The sequence below is a fragment of the Manacus candei genome, unplaced genomic scaffold (genome assembly GCF_025592945.1).
Source record: "Manacus candei isolate 608988 ecotype Guabito, Panama unplaced genomic scaffold, ASM2559294v1 h1tg000035l, whole genome shotgun sequence".
Classification (NCBI taxonomy): Eukaryota; Metazoa; Chordata; class Aves; order Passeriformes; family Pipridae; genus Manacus; species Manacus candei.
This window is the reverse complement of record NW_026138083.1, coordinates 9,528,308-9,551,803: the sequence shown is the minus strand read 5'-3', so window position 1 is coordinate 9,551,803 and position 23,496 is coordinate 9,528,308. Positions and strand designations below refer to the sequence as shown.

The 23,496-nt window shown below is 42.7% G+C and overlaps 1 protein-coding gene across 6 annotated transcripts in view; it reads right to left on the bottom strand.

The window, feature by feature from the left end:
* Positions 1-7,077: 7,077 nt before the first annotated feature.
* MAP4K3 (mitogen-activated protein kinase kinase kinase kinase 3) overlaps positions 7,078-23,496 on the bottom strand; it is a 74,861-nt gene continuing 58,442 nt past the window's right edge. For all 6 annotated transcript variants that reach the window (XM_051792993.1, XM_051792990.1, XM_051792991.1 and 3 more), the window contains 8 exons: positions 21,600-21,658; positions 19,405-19,508; positions 18,453-18,624; positions 15,787-15,855; positions 15,578-15,670; positions 13,312-13,382; positions 10,668-10,723; positions 7,078-8,578 (listed from right to left, as the gene is read on the bottom strand). In XM_051792993.1, the coding sequence (XP_051648953.1) occupies positions 8,491-8,578; positions 10,668-10,723; positions 13,312-13,382; positions 15,578-15,670; positions 15,787-15,855; positions 18,453-18,624; positions 19,405-19,508; positions 21,600-21,658 (712 nt within the window). In that variant the 3' untranslated portion in view covers positions 7,078-8,490. The remainder of the gene's footprint in view (positions 8,579-10,667; positions 10,724-13,311; positions 13,383-15,577; positions 15,671-15,786; positions 15,856-18,452; positions 18,625-19,404; positions 19,509-21,599; positions 21,659-23,496) is intronic.

The window sequence follows — 23,496 nt, the reverse complement described above, 5'->3', positions numbered from 1 at the left end:
GGACAGCCGGCTGGCTGCTCGGAGACGGAGGCCGCGGGGCGGTGTCGCTGCTCCCTGGAGAACTCTGTCACTCCCCTGCCTAAAAACGCGGTCGTCTGGTAGGGGGACCGTACGAGATCAGAGATCAATAAAGGCCCCATTGGTTCAAGCAGCGCAAGGTCGGCCTTGAGGCTGAAAAGTGGGCTTGGTTCACAGAATCACAGAATACACCAAGTTGGAAGGGGCCCGCAAGGATCATCGAGTCCAACCCTTAGCCCTGCACGGGACAACCCCAAGACACACGGTGTTCCTTGAGAACGTTGTGCAAGCGCTTCTTGAACTCTGTCAGCCTTGGTTCTGTGACTGTTTCCCTGAGGAGCCCGTTCCAGTGCCCAGCCACCCTCTGGATGAAGAACATTTTCCTAATATCCAACCTAAACCTTCCCTGACACAACTTCAGGCCATTCCCTCTGGTCCTGTCACTGGTTCTTGAAAAAGAAGCCAGAAGAAGCAAAGCTGGAATACAAATAAAGCCCAGTGGTTTAAACAGGACAAAGCTCATGGTGGTCTGTGGGGTCTGGGAGGGCAATGGGAGGAGGACAATGCTGGAAATGAAAAGTATATTGTTGTGCTCTGCTTTGCAAGGTGTCAGGGAGAGCTTGGGGGCTGGAGGAGGAAAGAGTGAGCTGCTGTTGGGGAGCACAGTGGGGGGAGATGGATGTGTGGAAACCTTCACTAGTCACTGGAAGGAAGGTTTAGGACCAGTTTCCCAGGTGGGAGGACAGCAAAGTACCAGCACAGATTGCAGAGGCAGAGACTTCTGAGTCTCCCTTTGTCTCACGCAGATTCCTATCAGGAATGGCATGCATGTTGTGAGGCTCACTTACAATTGGTGTTTGAGAAGTGCTCTGGGGACAGGAGATGTTCTTGAGACCCAGCAGCACATCAGCAGGTCATGGGTGGAGCCTCTGAGAAGGAACTCCCTGCATTGTGCAGCTCCACCCTGGGTGCGTTTCCTCCAAACAGATACTGCTGTCTGGAGGAGTCAAACTTCTGCTTTGCAACAAGGGTGAAAGATGGGAATTTTCACATCTCAGAGCTATTTGCTTGATCTAGCAGCCTGCCTGCACATTTAGGGACACCATCACAGCATCTTACAGACTGTGGAGCTGTTGCACTCACTACCTTATGATGGAAAATCAGCCTGTTGAAGTTAAAATCTTCATCTGCTCCCAAGTATGTTCCACATCCAGTGTAAAACTGCACCAATGCTCTGCTCTCCAGCCCCTCCCTTCAGAGATGAGGGTGCCAGGACTCCTAAAACAGTGAATGTTCTACAGCATCTCTTTCCTTCAAACAAAGCAGCATTGGGTAAAACGGGATTGCAGGCATCATGTTCTATTTGTTCAGACATCTGATGAGGCCACAGGACAGTCCAGGCCTGAGCTCTCCCTGCACCTGGAGCTGCCACAACTGGCAGGACTGAGCCATCTGGGTGCTTGGTGCAGGGCAAGCTCGTGTAGGGAAGAGTATAGAGCTGCAAGCTGGTAGCTGCTTTCACAGGGATGTAGTGCCAGAGAAGTTGGATCCTGAGGGGCCAGAGGAGCTTGGGGAGGTGCAGGGAGCCAAGCAGTGGAATGTCCTGCCTGCCTTTGCGTCAAGCAGTGAAGGTGAGACTCACTGCTGTTGCTATAAAGAGCAGCAACCAGAGGCCCCAGCCGGTGCAGAGGTGGCTTTACAGGGGTGTACAACTTCTGTGTGGGCAGCACAGAGACACTCAGGGTCTCCCAGTGCTGCTGGGCAAGGCAGAGGAGGATGAGGTGGAGGGTCATGGCAGCCCTTTGCCGTACTGTCTCAATGGCTGGCTGAGCAACAGGGGCTTACAAGGAGTGACAGCACCCCCTTACCACAGCAGCTGCCATGGGGAATGTAAGGGAGGGACTGCCAGGACCTGACGGTGCACTCCTGTGTTCAGCCTAGGGGACACTGCAAGGTGTAGCTGCCTGTCAGAGCAACACAAGGGGGACTTGAATTTGAAAGTGTTGGATTTAAAATAGCTCTAAAGGGCAAATGAAGGAAGAATGGGGAATAAACAAGGGAGTTAGAGATGTGCACAGGCCTGAAGGGCTGTGATCTCACAGGCACCCTGGAGATGTAGTGGGTTGACTGAAGTGTTGAAAGGATACAGGATCTTGAGGAAGGACAGGCAGGAGGCATGAGGAGAGGGTGTTGCCCTCTGTGTCAGTGACCAGCAGGAGTGCATGGAGCTCTGCCTGCGGATGAATGAGGAGCTGGCTGAGGGGTTAAGGGTCAGGATTAAAGAGAGAGCAGGGACAGGTGATGTTATAGTGGGGGTCTGCTACAGGCCACCCAGCCAGGAAGACTGAGTGGATGAAACTGCCTATAGACAGGAGGGGCCACACGTTCACAGTTCCTGGTCCTCGTGGGGGATTTCAATAACCCTGACATCTGTTGGAGGGACAACACAGCAGGGCCAAAGCAATCCAGGAGGTTCCTGGAATGCATTGACAGTAACTTCTTTCTCCAAGTGATAGAGGAGCCAAGGAGGAGAAGTGCTATGCTGGACGTTTTCCTCACCAACAAGGAGAGGCTGGTGGGGAATGTGAAGCTCAAAGGGAGCCTTGGGTGCAGGGACCATGAAGTGTTGGAGTTCAAGGTCCTTAGGGCAGTGAGGAGGGCACATAGCACATTGCTGCTGCCCTGGCCTTCAGGAGGGCAGACTTTGGCCCCTTCAGGAGTCTGGTTGGTAGAGTGCAATGGGATGAAGCCCTGGAGGGAAGAAGGGCCCAAGAAAGCTGGTTGATATTCAAGGGTCACCTCCTCCAAGCTCAGGAGTGATGCATCCCAACAGAGAGAAAGCTGGGCAAAAATGGCAGGAGGCCTGTGTGAATGAACAAGGAGCTCCTGGACAAACTCAAACACTAAAAGGAAACCTACAGAGGGTGGAAGCAGGGGCAGGAAGCCTGGGAGGAATACAGAGAGGTTGTCTAAGCAGCCAGGGATCAGGTTAAAGGACCTAAAGCCCTGGTAGAATTAAACATGGCCAGGGACATCAAGGACAAGAAGAAAAGCTTCTGTAGGTATGTTGGTGATAAAAGGAAGACAAGGAAAAATGAGGACCCTCTCCAGAGGGAAAGGGGAGACCTGGTTACCTGAGACATGGAGATGGCTGAGGTACTCAGTGACTTTTTTGCCTCTGTCTTTACCAGCAAGTGATCCAGTCACACTGCCCGAGTTGGAGAAGGCAAAGGCAGGGCTTGGGAGACTGGAGAATCACCCATTGTAGGAGAGGGTCAGGTTCAAGGCCATCTAAGGCACCTGAAGGTGCACAGTCCATGGGATGCATGGATGCATCCATGATGAGATGCATCCATGGATCTTGGGGGAACTGGTGGATGAAGTGGCTAAACCACTATCTATCACATTTGAGAAATTGTAGCATTCTGGTGAAACGTCCATTGATCTGAAAAGGGGAAACAACCCCATTTTTAAAAAAGAAGAAAAGAAAGATCCAGGGGTATACAGGCCAGTCAGTCTCACCTCTGTGCCTGGCAAGAGCAAGTCCTTCTGGAAACTCTACTAAGACACAAGAGAAATAAGGAGATGATTGGGTGACAGCCAACATGGCTTCACTAAGGGCAAATCTTGCCTGACAGATTTGGTCAGAGAATAGATTGAGAGCAGCCCTGAGGAGGACTCAGAGGTCCTGGTGGATGAAAAGCTGGACATGGCCCAGCAATGTGCACATGCAGCCCAGAAAGCCAACTATACCCTGGGCTGCATCAAAAGCAGTGTGGCCAGCAGGTCTGGGGAGAGGATTCTGCCCCTCTGCTCTGCCCTTGTGAGACCCGACCTGCAGTGCTGCATCGAGCTATGGGGCCCCAACATAAGAAGTACATGGACCTGTTGGAGCGAGTCCAGAGGAGGGTCATAAAGATGATGAAAAGGCTGGAGCACCTCTACATAGTACGAAGATGGGCGTTGCTCAGCCTGGAAAGGAAAAGTCTTTGAGGAGATCTTCTATCAGCATTCCAGTACTTGAGAGGGGCCTGCAAGAGAGCTAGAGAGGGACTTTTGGCAAGAGCATGTAGTGATAGGACAAGGGGAATGGCTTTAAACTGAGAGAGGAGAGATTTAGGTTAGATATTATGAAGAAATACATTATTGTGAAGGGGGCAAGGCACTGGAACAGGTTGCCCAGAGAAATTGTGGATGCCTCATCCCTGGAAGTATTTAAGGCCAGGTTGGATGAGGTTTTGAGCAACCTGGTCTAGCAGAAGATATCCCTGCACATGGCAGGAGGGTTGGAACTAGACAGTCTTTAAGGTCCCTTCTGACTCAACCCATTCAATGACTCTATGAAAATCTGCACCCAAGGAGGGAAGAAGACCTCTAGCAACAGTAATGCAGCTGTAGGAGATGATGCTGAGCAGACAGCATTGCTGTCCACAGTGAGGACTAGTGTCTCCCTCCCCAGACACATTTCCACAGCTTCTTCTACACCCCTCAATAGATGACACAGGCCTGAAACATTACTCCCTATAACCAGTATTTTAGGTCAAGCTGGAATGTTTCCTTGAAGGAAAGCAAGAGGTTATTACCAGCTATTTTCCCTTCTTTTTCACATGCAATCCTTCAAAAACCAGCAGGGCTATTGCTAAAGCTGAACCCTGTCAGGTTTAAGAAATCACAGAATCAACTAGGTTGGAAAAGACCTCTGAGATCATTGAATCCAACTTTTGACCTAACACCCCCTTGTCAACTAGACCATGGCACTAAGTGCCACATCCAGGTTTTTCTTAAACACCTTCAGGGACACTGACTCCACCACTTCCCTGGGCAGCCCATTCCACTGCCTAGTCACTCTTTCTGTGAAGAACTTCTTCCTAATGTCCAACCTAAACCTCCCCTGGGCACAGCTTAAGACTGTGTCCTCTTGTCCTATTGCTGGTTGCCTGGGAAAAGAGATTGATACCCACCCGGGGTATCAACCCTGGCTACAGCCTCCTTTCAGGTAGTTGTAGAGAGTGATGAGGTCTGCCCTGAGCCTCTTCCTCTCCAGGCTGAACAACCCCAGCTCATTTAGCCGCTCCTCAAAGGACTTGTGCTGCAGTCCCTTCACCAGCCTCATTCCTAAATTGAGGGGCCCATAACTGGACACTCAAGGCGCAGCCTCATCAGTCCCAAGTACAGGGAAAAAAAAATCACTTCCCTAGTTCTGCTGGCCACACTATTCCTGACACAGGCCAGGATGCCATTGGCCTTCTTGGCCACCTGGGCACACTCTGCTGGCTCATGTTCAGCTTCCTGTCAATCCAAACTCCCAGGTCCCTTTCTGCCTGGCTGCTCTCCAGCCACTCTGTGCCCAGCCTGTAGCGCTGCAGGGGGTTGTTGTGGCCAAAGTGCAAGACCTGGCATTTGGCCATGTTGAACCTCATCCTGTTGGAAATGCCCCCTGCCTGGGGGACACATCCATCCCCACAAGTGCTCCCCCAGCCCCAGTACAAGCTCCCAGTGGCAAAGCTACAGGCAGCCAGCGACATGTGTTTCACCTTGCACAGGTCTTGGTTTCAGTCAGGGGCTGTGGAATGCAGAATTTGAACCTGAACTCTCTTTCATGTCACTAGATCCTGTTTCTGCCAGAGGCAGGCAGCACCATATGGGGAGACAGGCAAGGAAAAGGTAAAAGCAGTGTTCATTCCCGTGTTCCCAGGAGTACTTCTGCAAGACACAAACCATTCCAGTGCTTTCTTTGCTCCCTGTAAGAACGCTTAGTTTGGATGGAAGCCCAAGCTCAGCCCCTGCCCTAATCAGACTTTGCTAGCAGGCTGGCAAGTGCCCTATCATGCTGTCACATTACCACAAGACACTGCCTGCTCACAGCTTGGACCACGAGCTAGAAGCCAGTTTAGAGGGGCTGGGAAGAGAGAAAGGGAAGCCACACAGGCTGTTAGAGGAGCTGTGTCAATCACCTGTAGGCAGAGGCCTTGCTCTAACCTCATGGAGCTTGTGATGGGATTTGCTGGCACCGACTGTGCCCCCATCCATCAGCCACACACCAATCCCAGTTGTAGGCCAGGGTGGGGGTGGTGTAAGCTCCCGCCGAGCATGGCTCAAGAAAAGTTTCAGTTCAAGGTAACTGCAGGTCTAGCAAAGGAGACCTTTTGATTTACCAGAGGCCCAGGCTCCTGGGCTCAGCTGAGAGCAGCTGTCAGCAGAGTAGTCAAGCATCTCGAGAGGGGGAGAAGCAGTTTTGTGGCACAAACCCTAAATCCTGCAACAGGACAATTCCTCAAAAAAGCAGGAACCCTTCACTTCTTATCTCTAAGGCTGGAGAGCAGCATGGGAACAGCAAAGCTGTCCTGAGTATACCAACAGACTGGGAACACACCTGCCCTAGCACAATGCTCCTTCTTACCACATGTCACTACCCCGTCCTCTTTATTTTTAGCTCTTCCAGCTGCATCCCAGTGTGCATGCTTGTACCAAAAATGCTCAGCCAGAATAAAAACCAATAGCCCTTAGCTTCTGGTGCCTGTAATTCAGCAATGGCCTGAGAAACTTGGCCCCAGTTGCTGCAGAACCCTCACAGGAGGAAGCACGTTTACAGCACCATCAGCTATACTGTACTTTGTTAAAGTTGAGCTACTTTCTGCATGTCGAAGTGAGGAACAACCCACAGGAGGCAGGATGGAAATCCCCTGCACACAAATTCTCGCCTTTTCTGAGAATTCGGCTTCTCAGCAGTGGGACTTGCACTGCCACCTCTCCCACAGCCTGAGCTGTGGTTCAGTACAAGGAACAGCTGAGATGGGGCCAGCAGAGGCAGCAACCTTGAGGCCCAAAGGCAAAAAAAAAACCCTCCTGGAAGAAAAAAAATAAAGTCAGTTTTGCAATCAACTGAGGTGGAAAAGCAGGCAATGGAGGGAAGAAACCAAGCAAAATGGAATTTGGAAAGACTTGACTGAAATACATATATCCACTGCCTAAAGGCCAGAAGGGATGACCCTCCAGTGCCAGCCAAAACTGAGTTGAAATCCAGCAATCTGACCATTCATACATTCAGAAATGCCCAGCTTCTGTGTTTGGCACAACCATTTAATAGCAGAATTCAAAACTCAGTATGTTCCATTTTAGTCTTATGTGGAAAATCAGTGCAGGTGATAATCTAATTGTACAACAACATGTTAAAAAAATTTATTTTACATTATATACATTAGGGAACATATTTCAAAGCATTATCAATCACAACAATAACGCAGGCCATAAATCACTTTTAATTTAGTTTGGTTTTAGTGTATATTATCACAATAAAATATAAAGAACATATACAAAAAAAAGGAGTCATGTGTGCATTTTGCTTAAAACTTGGCATTTACACACTCCACTGGAAAATAGCAATCAAAAATACTTCTGATCAAAACTAAGTTCCCGTGATGCGTAGTAACCATTGTATTGTTTGAATGAGGTAGTAACTAAATTATTTTGGCCATGTGTTAACATCCTAAAATCAAGAAAAGTGTGAAAATGGTTATAAGGCCAAAAAAAAGTCAAAATGGCAACATCTTTGAGCCATTTCCACAATGTGGAATGTTGCTCCTTTTCATCGTGATATGAAACGATTTAGCAAGATGAACAGTATTACTAATTTTTATCATTGTATACACTAATAATTCAAACACCTATTGCAGAATTACAGCCAGGTACCACTAGTCTGGGACTGACACCCATCCATAAGGTATTGTTTTCAAGCATAGAGAAGTAATCATAAGGAAAGTTTTAATTAAATATAAAAATACAGGTGTTTAACTGGTTTGTTTCACAAAGAAAACTACCCAAGTAAACAAAAAAAGGAACTTTGAAGCCCAAGTCATATCCACAAAGTCACAGCTTACCTTTGTGACTAAATACATCACATCTTAATATATTGTGCAAACATGAACACCAGTGTGTTGTATCGAAATTAAAACAAGATTGTAATCTGATTACAGCCTTGGTTACAATTTCTAAAAGTTAATATTTATTTGTATTAGTAAATTACATATAATAAAATACAATAGTGTTGCTAAATGTACTATACTTGTTGCTAGCATCCCACTTTATAATAAACACATGAGACGTCCTTATAATAGTACCCCGATTTAATTTTTGCATCCTCAGTGACTTTTACATCTGTACAGGTAAGACACTTGTACTAAACAGGAGGACCTCTATCTACAGAAAGTCAGTGTAGGGCTTCAGCAAGAAGTTTCACTGAAAAATACTGCATATGTACAAAGATTACATAACAGTAAATTAAGCACTTCTGTGGTATTATAATGCTTCTGTGTCCATACCACAAACAATTCTCATCTTCCTCTCATGCCACAATAAATTATAAAGTAACTGAAGTGGGGTTACTGCAGCTTTTGTGCAATTGCAGCCAGTCACGAGTGCTGCTGCAGCAGGAGTGTTCTCTTGTCATGGTGAGCTGCCTGCCACGTGCTGTTCTCAGTAACTGTTCTCATGCCCTGCCAGGATATACAAATTGCTGTTGGCTGTTGGGTTGTCAGTCGGCCTGCTCTCCAGCACCACCACCCTAAAATGAAAATTAAAAAAGCTACAATGTCAAGTAAGCCTTCATTTAAAAACAACCCTGGATATAACTGTAAACACTCTTTCCCAAGATCCAGCTGACTGGTTGTCATTTCCCTTTCCCTGGATGCCTCTGTTCCAAAAGCCACTCAAACCAAGCTCACGGTCTTGCACAGAGCAAGGTTTCCAAGAATCTCCCACAGCCTCTCTGGGCTCCTGCTGCACTGTTGAACTACCACAATGTTTTTCCCTCTTTTATCCAGCTGGAATTTCCTTTGCTGTAACATATCCCTGTTGCCTCTCATCCTTTCAGTGAGGGCTTCTGAAGAGGATCCATCACTCCCCTGCTTCCCAGGTTTGTGCTTTCCTGGAGCGTTGCAAAGTGAATCCATTAATCAGGTTCCAGTTCTCAAGGCTGTCAGTCTGCCCTTTGCCATTGGAATGGCAGATGAGCAAAGATGACACTTCTGTGAGCATTTCTACTCTTTCCCTGAGCCTATGTAAGCCAACCCACAGAAACTTCCTCCAGCTCTGAAAGTCCCAGAGACAAAAATTTGCAGGCCTTGAGAATCCTCAAGGAAAAGATCTCTCCTAATCTTTTTCTTGCCACCCACTTTCAGCCATCACTGTAGACAGGAACTGGGTTAGCTGGACCTACACTACAATGACCATAAGGGATGTCCTAGATTAGACCTTTCTCTTCAAAGAAGAGAAATTAGCAGTCCCAATTTTGTTTCACAAACTCTTAAGAGATTTTTTCATCAGGCAAGAACTGCTAAAATTGCTAAATGGACCAGAAAGTTCATCATTGAATTCTCCTCCATAAACACCCTGAAGTGAAGGTAGAATGTGGGAAACATCCATCTAATTGTGCATTCACACAGGAAAGTTTGCTTGCTTCAAAACTATCGCTCAGAAAATCTCCCCTCTGCTCAATGTGCTCCACAAAGGGAATGACACCTCATGCCATGAGGCAATTCCCTCTTCACCAGAAGAAAGCAACATGCAAGCTTTTATTAGACTGACATCAGGTTTTTGGTTCTCAGAACCCCAGTTCCTATGAACTGCCTAGAAAATGACATGTTACTGGAAAAAGGTTTCACAGCTCAAGCACAAAACAGGTGAGAGCTGAAAGGAAAAGGGTATATGAAGAAATTGGAATTAATGTTTATTGCAGTGCAAACTCTTTAAACATCATCTCAGACTTGACAGACTATTAGAGCAAGCCAGAAATAGATGGGACCATATTTGGGGAAGAGGACATTATTTTTACAAGGCAATTTTTTGCAGTGTCATTCTAAGATGACACATGAGTTGACTGTAAGCAGACAGAGACAATTCTCAAAAGAAAAATTAAAGCCTATCTTTGCACTTGTGAATTCATTACTGGTGAAACTGTCACATCAGCGTGCACTCCCCAGAAGACAGAACAGTTGCTGTTTCTGTGGCTGTTACAGAAGTACAAAGTTCGAAAACAGGACAGAGAAAGTTGAGGAAGTCAGTGACACTCCTAAAACAGCAGTTACTGACTCAGCAAGCTGCTATCTGATGGGTCACACAGACATGGTGTTAGTGTCCTGCAAAGCAGACACCAAAGAACAGCTACACTGGGAGTTACCAAGAGCTCTTACAAGACCTGAGCTGCCATACTAGGAGAAAAACTGGTAGATTTCCTTTCTGGAGGTGAAAGCGAGATATTTAAATTTTTAAGTATTTTTTGCATTTGTCTCCAGAAGCAGATCTTGATGAGCTACTGCAGCAGAGCATCTGAAAGTAAAGATTTCATCAAATTAAACAAAAGAATTAAGTACAAAAAGGAAAACACTCCTGGAGATTGTGACTGCAGCTGAGTAAGAGCTTCTTGCATGGCTGAGTACTTCTGGAAGCCCACAAACACTTTTAGAAGACTTTTTTTTTATTTATTGAAGAAAGAGAAATAAACTTAAAGGACTGGAAGGTAGACAGGTACACAAAGGAATGTCTAAGATGGCTAAAAAAGAATTTGCAAGAAGCAAGGAAAAAGAACTTCTACAAGGTAGGAGAACATATATTATTCTTTTATTTCAGCATGCCCTCTTTACTTAATTTCTTACCTGTCCGATCCCAGAAGCCTGAATATCCTCGTATTATCAGAAATTTCTTGTGTGATCTAGACAACAAAAATAAGTATTTACATGTTAAGTGCATAAGTGTTTTTGTTTTACTTTTAAAATCAGCTTGGAGGAAAAAATTGACTGTGACTGATTTTACCGACTGCTGATTTAAATCCGATAGAGAATTTAATGCAACTGTCATTGTTAAACGAAATATAAGTTTTCTGTAATTCTTCCCACAAGAGTAGGGCTCAGCACAGTACTTTTAACTACCAGGGCAATTCTCTTTACAGCCATGACTGAAATAGGTAGCTGTAGAGTGCAATTTGTCTCACTCTAGAGTGGATATCCTAAAATGGGTTAGGTAAATCTCGCATAAAACATATTTTGTTGAAATTCTGAGTTATAGTAATAATGCACTAAGTTCATATGCTGAAAACCTTAGCAGAGAAACGTAATTAATTTGTGGTACTTATGCTCATTTTGACATTTCAGACTAGTGCCAGAGAGCTTTGTTTTCCGTGGGTGAATTGTACTTGTGTGATACATCTTTATGATCACATGAATATCAAAGTACCCAAAAAACCATAATATTATTCAATAAAGTCAACCAAAGCCCACTGCATGCTCCAAAGGATATCAAGTCACATTGTGAACAGGCAGCACTGTTTACAAAGTTCCTTTTCTACACGGCCAAATTTCACATTCTTGAGGAAAGCAGAGATTCTTCTCTCCTTCCCAGATCCTAGTAAAGTTAGCTGACCTAGTGAATTCACTTCCAGCACAGAGAACTTGCAAGAGAATTTTAATTCACAACAATGAAGTTCTCCACTTTGCTAAGAAAACTACTTCCTGCTTTCTGTGGGGCTGAGCCTGCGCAATCTTTGCCCAAATTTTGAGCGTCTTGTCTCAGAATTCATACAGTTCCCTGTTTCATTCTTCCCACTCAATCAAACCATTGTGTAAGGAAATAACTTTGCCAGTGGCTCAAACCATCCCCAATTAGACTAACTGTATTATATTAGGGAATCTGAACTAATGGTGTCTTCAAAGAAAAAAGTGCTGCAAAGTTAGGTCAGTCAGGTTTTTGTCCCGTGTTACCTCTTCCTACATACTACATAGTATGAAATTCCTCAAAAGGAACAAATATGGTTAAGACTTGAGCCTGCCAGTGAAGGCTTTTCATATTACAGATGAAAATCAGTTTATTTTTTTCAATGGTTGTGACTAGTAGGACAGAATAGATAAGGAATTTAAAAAGGTCCAAGAGGTTAACCTAGACATGTTCTACAGAGAAAAAGTTTTAGGTGGCTTGCTTTCTGTCAACAGCCCAGTTCTGCTTTCAGTTCTTCATTTACGTGTTGTCTTTGGCTCGACAGTAACAAAGCAAGAAGCCAGTGTCCCTGATGCTTTACATAAACAACATCACGCATCCAATGCGTTGCAGCACCTTGGGCATGGCCTCTACCAGCTGGGTCAGAGCTACCGAGTACCAGTGGGTGGAGTAATGCACTGAGCCCTGCAGAGTGCTGCCAGGAGGAGACTGCAACCTGAGAAGTGCCCAGGCATCTTCTCCTCAGGGTTGGTGCTAACAGCAGGAAGCTGCAGTTCACCAGTATGAATTCTCAGAAGGACAATCACGCCCGCAGATCAAACATGCACAGACGCCACATGAACCATTTGCATGCTCGGAAATAAGTAGTCCCACTCTAATCTTTGGTTCACCTTCACACAAAGAGCAGACCTACTGCCAGCACAGACGAAGCCAGCTGGGGCTTTGTGCGAGTCAATGGAGTTGTGTAACAGTGCGGAGTATCTGAGCTTGGCATGGTGTGACTTACCCTATGTGTACCTTAAAATACAATTAGTCATAATGAGCTCAATTTCTCAGCCAATGAAACACTGATGAAACAACTGATGTAGTTTGTAAACATTCATTAACAACCAAATTAAAAGACTTACTAAAATCCTACAAAGCACAGCATTTTCACTAACAGATACACAAGGTTTGCAGCAAGAAAAAAAACATTTGGGAAGGTACTTATAATGGTTTAACTCTGTCTAAAAATCACATCAAACTGGCTAGAAAAGGTTCTACTTTAGAAGAAAAATAATCTGTGTTCAGGTCAGTCAGAGTTTTCTCCTGAAAAGGAAAAATACTTCTTGTGAAACCTGGCCACTAAAATCTTCAAAGTATTTGTAAGCCAAGAGAACACGGAAGAGACTAAAAAACATCACGCAACTCATATGATGCTGTGACAAAAAACTAAAGCTTAGCAGTGGAACCACTGGCAAAACCCAAATTTTGGTATCCGTATGTGAGAGGCTAAGGGACTGACAGTGGTCTTCAAAACAATTTAAGGTGAAGATTAATGGTACCAAGAACTAGGCTTGGATATTTTCTATGGCATTCTGACCTGGTTTCCTGTTTCTGGTTTGCATGTTAGATGTGACGTGGCTCTTGCACAGCTCCACTAATACTTGTAGCTAATGAAAAAAAGCTTAGAATGAGACTCCAGCTCTAGGTCTAACCTGGGAAGTTACCAAAATGTTTTTACTCTTTTTTCAGACAACAGCATTATGCATTTATCCTCTACTTGGTTTACAACAGAAGCCAGAATTTGAAAGAAAATGCAGTACTCACTTCATTTGATCTAAAACTCCTTCCTTGCATGCCGTGTTTCCAGAACGCCAATACACTGTCTTGTAGACAGACTGGTAACAAAGAACATTGGAATCAGTTTTAAGGCATAACATCAACTTGTGCTTTTAAGGCAAAAGCATGACTGCAATTTTGAAATCTGTATCACATTCATCCACACAGACTGCAGAACATCTCACAGCAATCACTGAACCTGCTTCAAATGTAGCTGCATTTTATTTGTTTAATGAGGAGGGTTTAAAAGTATTTCCACCTAACCAGAAAATGTTCTAGATGTCTAGTCCTAAATGTGTCTTTTCCTTTGAAAAGGAAACCCCTTTAATACTTGCAGAAAATATATATTGAAATTTTAGCACAAGAGTTACAGGAATGCTGCAATGCCATTTTTCACTTTCCTAGCAACTCTTGGCTAATATGGTCCTTCTGCAATACCAATACAAAGCTTTACAGAGCCCTCTGCTTCCCAGCCCTTCCCACCAACGTGGTGACAGAGACTTGGACTTGAACCCTACAAAGGAAGTAGGTCTAGGGCCTTCCTCAAAGAGAGGGCAAGTGTGTAGGACCCCAGGAAGAATCTGTCCCCCTGCATCTCACATTCTGCCTCTGGGTTTGCAGGAAAGAGAGCAGTAGTCTTTGGAGACTCTACCAGCACAAAATAGGACACTGGTAGCTCATTTGTGACAACCACAGTGAGGATTACAATACATGCAGAGCTCCCACAGTGAGCAGCTTCAAGTACACATACTCCTTCCTTCCCCCCACTCCTAACCTCAAGAACCATAAAAGTAATATTTTCCATGACAATGTTTTCTTGTCCTCTTCTCTGTGGGACATTATGTTTGAAGGGCCTGAAACTTTAAAGCTTCTCCTCAGAAATAAACTCCCTCCAACTTCTTACTATTTTAGCTCCCATTGTTCCTCCTCTTCTGGTCCTACCCTCAACCTGTGCACACCCCCCTCCTCACCTCTCTTTCAAAAGCATGTGATGCAATGTAGGTATGTAACCACTGGAGAACTGGCAAAATAACTTATTCTTTCTGTTTCACAAATCTAATTCATTCAGATCCTTCCCAAGGAAACAAAATTTATGTAACCTATGACATATAATTTAGTCTTTGAGCTACTTTATAAAAATGGACTGCATAAAGACACATGCAAAATGAGTTAGGCAGGAGTGATTCAGAGTTTACATAGGTTGTATTAAGGTATTCCTTTAAAGGCTGAAGGTCTCCAAGATATTTAGCTTAATCAGGATTATTACTCCATTCAAAGTGCTCCTAGAAAGCACATTATGTAGCATGCTGAACCTTTCACTGGGCCTTCTCACACAAAGTGAAATGAGTGAGATAGTGTTTCAAATGCCAGACTAGACAGTCAGCACCCTAATTATTACTGTCACATTAAGCAAATTAATCATAGAACATCTCAAGTTGGAAGGGACCCATAATGATTACTGAGTCCAACTCCCTGCTCCTCACAGAACTACCTAAAACTAAACCACATGACTAAGAGCATCGTCCAGATGTTCCTTGAACTCTGACAGGTTTAGTGCTGCGACCACTTCTCTGGGAAGCCCATTCTAATGATTGACCACCTCTGAGTGAAAGGCATTTTCCTAACATCCAATCTGAACTTCCCCATATGCAGCTACATGTAATTTCCATGTGTCTTATTTCTGGTCACCAGAGAGGCGAGACCAGCACCAGCCCCTCCACCCCCCCCTTGAGGAAGCTGTAGACTGCAATGTGATCACCCCTGAGCCATCTCTTCTCCAGGTTGAACAAACCAAGTGATCTCAGGCTCTCCTCTCAAGTCTTGTCTTCAACACCCGTCACCATCTCGGTCACCCTCCTCTGGACACACTCTAATAGTTTGACATAATTTTTATATTGTGGTGCCCAAAACTGCACAGTGGACACAAGGTGAGGCTGCACCAGCACAGGGCAGAGTGGGACAATCACCTCCCTTGACCAGGTAGAGATGCTGAGCCTGATACACCCCAGGACACGGCTGGCCCTTTTGTCTGACTCATCTTCAAACTGCCATCAATCCAAACCCCCAGATCTGATCTCTTTCCACGGGGCTGCTCTCCAGCCTCTTATCTGCCAACGTTTGTACATACAACCAGGATTACCTCATCCCAGGTGTGGAATCTACCACTTACTCTTGTTAAATTTCACATAGTTGGTGATTGCCCAGCTCTACAGTCTACACGGATATCTAAAACTAATAATGAAATCCAACTTACCTATTGATTCAATCTGAAAGTCAAATGTGAGCTCTGATGACAGTTTGCGGCTGGATTTTAACCTGCCTTGCAGATTCACTATTTTTATGCAGCCTAGACAATAAATAAGGATATGTTAACCAAGAATTATCTTCAATATGACCTAATTTAAAGACAGATAGTGTGCATGTACATGCATACATATATATTTAGCTGATACTAAAACTTACAATCCAAACACACCAAAATGGTATCTCTCTCCAGCTGTGTTACATGTACAACACTCGTCTCTGTAGTGTCTATAAAAAAATGACAGTGTTAGTTCATAACATAAATTAGCATGAAATCTGAAATGCAAGTTCTAGAAATTGAGACAATTTGATGGGTTAGCATTTTTATCTACTTAAAATTTTCATCTTACCAGTGACATTTCTCTTCTCTTAGGCATGTCCACTTATCTAACATGTTGACTGTGACAGGAAACTGAAGCTAAAATATTAAAGTATGGATTTAATCCAGCCTTTTCTGAGCCATGTCAGAGAAGCAAATTCCCATGTACATTGTTCTCCCTTCATTCTCTGTTGGTGTAATTTAATATTGCTATTACAAAAAAGGGCAGATATATGTGACTGTGTGACTACAGTCACAGTGCTGTTTCATTGCACTTTTCTTCTGTTTATTTCTAAATCCTGCTACAGACTTACATATTACTACTTAATTCTTGCTGCTATTCGCAGACTTTCCATAGTCAGATCTTCCCAAAATAGCAGATTATTTTCTTATCAAAACTATTAAAGGAAGGGTTATTTTCTGCTTTTCTGGGTTACAGCTGCAGCGGTCTCCATCACAGCCAGCAGGGATTTGATCCACAAGTGGACATTTCAACTCAAAAGAGAAGTGTAGTTTTGTTCCATTTGTTTGTTAACATTAAAATTACACATAAAGCAGCTCTAATTCAACATTACTGCCAGTGATTCTGTAGGCATTTTTCACATAGAAAAGAGAAACTCAGTAAATTCATTAGAGGTGAGAAATTAGAGCATGTTACCTAAAATACAGCTCTCGGTTAAATTATAAAATCCATGGTTCTGCTGAGAAGCAAAAAAACTCCTCAACAATGGCAGAAATGTGCTCATGAGATGGTCCCTCCATCTCTTTTTTGCTGTTTGGCTTGGAAGGTAGATGCAGCCACAATGAAAGCGTGCAACAGAAAGACTGGAGGATAAACATCTCCAACCACAAATGCGATATGGAAACATGCACTGCACTGGCTGAAGGATGTCAGGGGAGAAAACCCCCAGTAAGTCTCTACCAGCTAATTTTTTTAAAATATCTTGGTCAGACATTTACAAAATAATGTCAAATGATAAAAACTACTATTTGATGGAAACTATTTGAGACCATATAACAGGTTGCACAGAGGTGTGGATGCCCCATCCCTGGAATTGCTCAAGGCCAGGTTGAATGGAGTTCTGAGCAACCTGGTCTAGTGGAAGGCGTCTCTGCCTACAGCAGGGGGGTTGGAAGCTGATGATCTTTAAGGTCTCCCTTCCAACCCAAATGTTTCTGTGATTCTGTATAGTACACACTTTCCTCACTCAAAAAAATAAATAAAAAAAACTCTCTTTGATTGCATTATCACTCTCCTGCCAGCAGGGGACAGGAATAAATCAATCCAACAAAAGGATTTAAACTGGAGCCAAAGAAATAGGAGAAAACAAGAACAGACACAACACAAGAACACACAAGTGATTCAAGGAAATTTAAAAAGTGGGTTTGGAAGGCACAACGCAATGCTAAATTTTCCACATTACAAAAAAACCAAACTGGGAAGGGATTATTAGTATTCCTGTACAATATTGAGAGAGAAATGACAACAAGACATTTTTCTTCAGCATGTTACTTTTATGGACTCTAGTATAAAGCCACATAGCTACACGAGTGAGTGAAAATAAAATGCACTGTCTGAAGTCGTTAAGAGCATTAATTGGCCATCCACTGCTCACTTTGTTTTTTTGTAACTATGCCTTAAACTGTGTCAAAATCTGATGCTCTTTTCAGCAGCAGGAAAGTCAGTGAGTATCTTCCTGGTAGAAACTGCTGTTCTTAATGAATTCTGCAGTAGACACTCACCTGGACTCATACCTCTATATGCCAGCACAGGGCTACGTATAAATTCATCATGAATAGACAAGGAATCTATGTCTGGTAAAAACAAAGCTTCTAAACCTGCAGGCTATGACTAGGGATGGTTCACTACTGCATCTAGGTTCAAGGGACAATCGTGCAACTCTAAAAAGGTCATTCTTAGCACACTTTTTAAAGAGAATTTCTGCTGTTGCTCAGACAGTGGCCTCCTCACTCGTGACGCCCAGACTGGTGACGAGGCAGATACCTGGTTTCCTGCTACCAGTTCTCATAATCCCTTTTGCTTTCCATAAACACCAGAAGAATGCTCTATCTCAGCAGGAGGCTGATAACACCACTTCTAACTACAGTGGCATATTATAGGAGAGCCAAACCACACCTTACAGAGATGTTGAAAGAAATTGCTCAGAATGCAATTCTACTAAAATCTATTAAATAAACAGAAGTCATGGTGCCAGGGTAGAGCACAGAACAGCACAGTGGGTAATTTATAGAAATGCAAGAAACTGTAACTCTGTCCTCTGCTATATCAAAAAATCTCAAGAAATCCAATCAGTTTAACAAGTAGAAACATCAAAAAAAGTGCAGGTACAAGCAGGTACAACCAGATACTCCTTTAAACTTACAATGATGACTTAGTCTTAATGATTTAACCATTTGATTCCTCAGAAAAACCCACCTTTTAGTGCTTCAGCTATAACAGAAGAACAAAGAACATTTCTGAATGCAATTACAACAGCACACAAACCTGTTTCTGTAAACCACGAAGAGGTAGAATTTGGGTTGACAGTCTCAAACTTCACCACCTGGTTGAAGTCTCTTCCTCTACTGACACCAACACAAACTAAAGGGAATTCCTGCTCGGGGACTACCAGCATTTCAAACAATCTCAGTGGACAAGGTACAGGAAAATCTATGTGCTAGATTTAGAAACAAAAATAGATATTAGAAGGGAAACAAATGTTGTCTGACTTGCAGATATTAGATATTTAAACTGCATGGTAGAGTTTATGCCATACATTTTGTAACACTTATGTTTACTTCTTCAGATAACAGGAATTGATAAATATAAAAAGCCTGAATTAAGAAGTTTAGAGCATCTCATGGCAATTCAGTTAAAATAAGATAGCATGTCTTTCATCATGTGTGTCCTATGCAGCTGCCCACAGATGAAAAGAGTGCTCATCACTGCTCTCCCTGGCTACTAAGCCTCTAAGCCTTCTTTTCCAGGCTGATCAAGTTACAGCAACTGCCTTTCTACAAACATGAGTCCACCCTGGCTCTGTCTCTTCAGGTATTGTCAGATGGGAAGATAACAAGCACTTCTGGGCACCTCCAGTGTCACAAAACATAGAATAAGTGGCCACCTTCTTGCAGTGGGAGCAAGACCATTGTTAAGCAGTTTTATCACTTCACTCTGCCATGTCTCAGTCTGTCACCCAGAGTTTTCTATTGTGAAACTGAAGGGCAGTGTTCACTGAGAGAAGGGCTCAGTAATCTAACTGAATTGCACCATAAAAACATGAACATTCTCGTAAGTATTTTGAGTTAGTTAATATGACACATTTAAATAGCTATTTTAAATATAATCTAACAGAAACCAAGAGAAAATAATAGATCAAGAAATGGCTAATACTTATATTCTTAGCAAGTCACTACAAGATAAAAAGAACTGAACACAAGAGTAATTGTACTTTTACCTTGATTAACATAAATTTTTGCATTGGTTCAACCCATTCTAACAAAACAATGCTAGACTGTAGTGCTCCACAAAGGTACTTGTGGCCTGTGTAGGGATTCCTCACTGTCAGAAAAGGATATAGAATATTAGTGTACTAAGCACATACAAGTTATAAACAATTTCCAACCATGTCACAAAAAAATAGTTGACTGTATACACATTTGAAGTGTCTTGGCTCTACTATGTTGGTTTGCCCAAGCTATCTCGAAATCATCATAAGCAGCTGTTAAAGAATGGCTTTTTCTATGACACAGACAGTTATTCAGCAGGCAGTGAACAACCACTGTCACTTGAGAACAGCTCAGCTGCCCTTCAAGCACCCTCACAGCCAGTCTGAAATCCAGGAGTATCTGATGAACACTTCTAGATTGTCAGGAAATTCAGCTGAAACTGAAGAACAACAGAAAAGCAGAAGTGCTGCTCTTCAACTGTTTATCAGAACTCAAAAACGGGCAGAGAACAAAGTTGCAAAATCAGGCACTGTGAAATCTGAAGTTTCTCAACTTCAATTCTACAATATTGACAAAATTTCACTCCTTAAGCACTACCAACACATCCTTTAAGACAAACAAGTGTTATTTTGCACTTTGTACAAATATATCTAAAGACCAGATTTTATTGTGCAGCAAAGTAACTGTGGGTCATCAGCCACTTAACAACACAGTTTAGATAACAAGTGAAATATGCTCATGTTACCTTATTAACACAGAAACCCATCAGAAATCCCTTGGCACCTTGAACATCAGCACTTAATTTCATTAATCCAATTTCTCACTCAACATTAGTCAGACTGACTGCAAACTGCATCAAATAATGCTTGGTGCAACTCTTAGCAAGGCTGAATCAGCAGCAGAAACCACAAAACGTGCAATTACCAACACCTAAAAGGTGCAGAAAGAAGACCAGACGTGCTTGTCTTTATCTGCCTCCTGTGACACTCCTGCTTCCCCAAGGCCAAAAGCAGACTTATGCTGCCAGCAGGAATGGAGGCTGAGGTTGCACAAAGCAAGCTGTGCAGAGAGGAATATGTTGTTTCTCCCTTTGGACATACCTTTTGCAGCCACCCCTTGTTGCCTTCACAAATTATCACTTACACCTCTCATGCAAGAAGGGCTCCAGGCTTATCAGGCTAAGCTATCTCTGAATGTCAAGACTCCCCCTCATACTGTCAAGTACTATGGTACCTTGTTAAACTCTGTGCCTGACAGGACAGAAATCACAGGATCACAGAGCAGCACACCACTAGGTTTCTCATTTTATAAAGAGAAACATGGAAACACAGACTTCCAAATTAATTTTCATGTCAGAAAGCAAGCATTCATACATACTCTGATCCCTGTCACTCCACCCCTTTGGGTGTTCCCTTCAGTATCCATTAACACTCACAGCTTGACTTAGGTACTTCAATTAGAGCTCAGGCTGGACATACACACAAACACATCACTATGTACATATCACTAACACCCTACCATACCCTAGAGATATTAAGAGATATTATCAGGATAAATCACATGCTCTCTTACCACCAAGTCTCTGAAAACATCCTGGGTAACAGAACTCCTCACACAAACATTTGATTACGGAATACCAGGCAGAACATTTCCGGGACACAAGAGATCATCTATAGTTACCTTTCTTGAGATTTTTAATTTGTTTGTTTGTTTTTTAAATCTACCTTCCCCCCTTAACACAGTGCAGCTTTGAGACTTCAGTAGCTGGCACATTATTGAACACATTATAAATGTTTCAATTCATGTCCTCAAAGAATTGAAAATACTCCTTGCTTTTTATCATCCAATATTGATAAGTGAAACTTGTGCTAGGAAGTCATACAGCTTAATCCTGATGACAACTTCTTTAAGTTGCTCCATCCATGGAGATTAGGTTCTTCCTCAGGACTGGTTTAAATTTTGACACCATTCTGCTTCTCTGCATTTCTTGCAAATTGTCTTTAAATATAAAGAGCTAAATGGGAAAGTTTAATTACTTAAACACAAGGACTAACCTGAATGAGCTCACTGTCTGCAAATGCATAGTTTCATAACAATGATAAAAGTCTCTTCTGCCTTCACCTCCTAAACCTGACACAGTAATCTTAAATACTGCCACCATTTGTATTGCTTCTTCATACTTATTCTCCAGACCTTTACTTACCAACACAACACTTTTGACACCATTTAGTGTCAGGAATTTTTGTAGATACTGCAAACTTCCTACAAGAGATAAAAACAAAATTATTGATCAATTTGAACAATCAAGTGAATTTGCTTTTTAGACAGTTGCTGATGGAAAAATATTTGCCTTACTAAAACACTAAAAATATATGTTTGTATATTTCTTCTCAAAGTAATATGCCTAGAACATACACGGTGATCTCTCTGTCAGTATGACGTGCTACTAAGTTATGCAGCATTATGAATGCAGTTAAAAGTCAGGAATGGAGAGGAATAGATACCTCACTGCCATTAAGTGTCATTTACCACTCTCTCTTGCTATTTAATTACATGTATTTATACACGTGCCTGGATACTCTGTTGGTTCTGTCGTGATGATTATTCTTTGTAATGCTGTAATTTATTGCATCTTGTGTTGGATACTATAAAAACTCCACCCTTGTCCTAAGACACTGTAGTTCAAAGACAAGACATGTGGACACAAGGAGTGTGGGAAATTATGCCATACTGGATAGTTTACTGGGACACAGTCCTTGCAACCAGTAGTTTAAAGTTGGCACACATTTTCAAAGGCAGCACAGCATTGCATTTTGAGAGGAGGTATGAAGGGGGACTAGACGGCAGTTTTGCAAGATCTTTTCTCATGTGCAATTATTTGGAAATTTATCAGATAAGCCAGGGAAGATGTTATTTGCTGGTAGTGGGAATCAGAGTTTCTACACAGTCTAGAAAGACAACAGGCAATATTAAGACTGGTCACAGTAGTCTTGACAATAAAAATAACTAATTTGATGCTGTGGAAAAGATGGGAATAAGTGGATTGAAAGACAGAGGCTGCACTCAAAGCTATGAATTGGGAAAACAGCTGTACAGCATTTCAAATGGAGCTGTCCAGAAGTGACTGATAATGCAGCAGGTCTGAGCAGCATGAAAACTGAGTACTGGTCACAAATTTTCCTGGGAACAAGTCATGGAAGATTTGAAAGGAACTGCTCAAGAACACTCCAGGGAAAGAAGCTGGAATGGAGACTTGGCACAGGCATAGTTTCTGCTACTGAATGTTTGCCTACCAATTATCATAAGTTGAGCTTAGACCATTTTGCAAATGAATATACAAGCCTCACAAATTACTTCAAATTCTATTTTGTATTGCAATTTCTCTACCAAAAACTTTGCTTTTAACATATGTACATTTTTCATGCAGCACTCATCATCACAGTATCCAGGAACTTGTTTAAGAACACACTTTATTGGGAGTCTGGTAGGGAAAAAAAAATGTTTTTCAGACCTACTTCAGATGTAGGTCTTCTGCCTGGCGAAATGTTACTACACTGAATCCTCACAAGAAGTAAAACAGCAAAATGGATTATCTAAATTAATCTCTCCTGCTTTTGACTGACTGGCTTGGCACTTGCACATTCAGGTTGTGCTGCATTTTTCTTCGGAAGTGACATGACTGGACAGGAAATACTCTGAGCCCTCTGCAACTCAGGTGAGGTGTCATTCCAGGCTGAATATAGTATGAAAGTTTTGCTAGCATGATCCTTATGATAATTACAGTTATTAGTCCACTGCTGATTCACTCCTCAAACCAAAGTCACCCAGCCAAAGTCAAATTTAGAAGAGAGAGGTGCAGAACAGTGGTGCAAGTTCACAGAAGATAACAATTCAAAGCACAAATCATCTCTTAGTTATTTAGAATTTACCCTCTAGGAAGAACACAATTTTCAGACAAGCATTGCACCATTATGTTTGCAGATAACTGAATAAGAAGCCTTCCCCAAATCCAAGAATTGTTAATAGGCTGTTAATAGAACCAAAGGTAGCAAAGATTCAAGTTTTTTATAATACAATTTCCTAACAAAAATGCTATTATA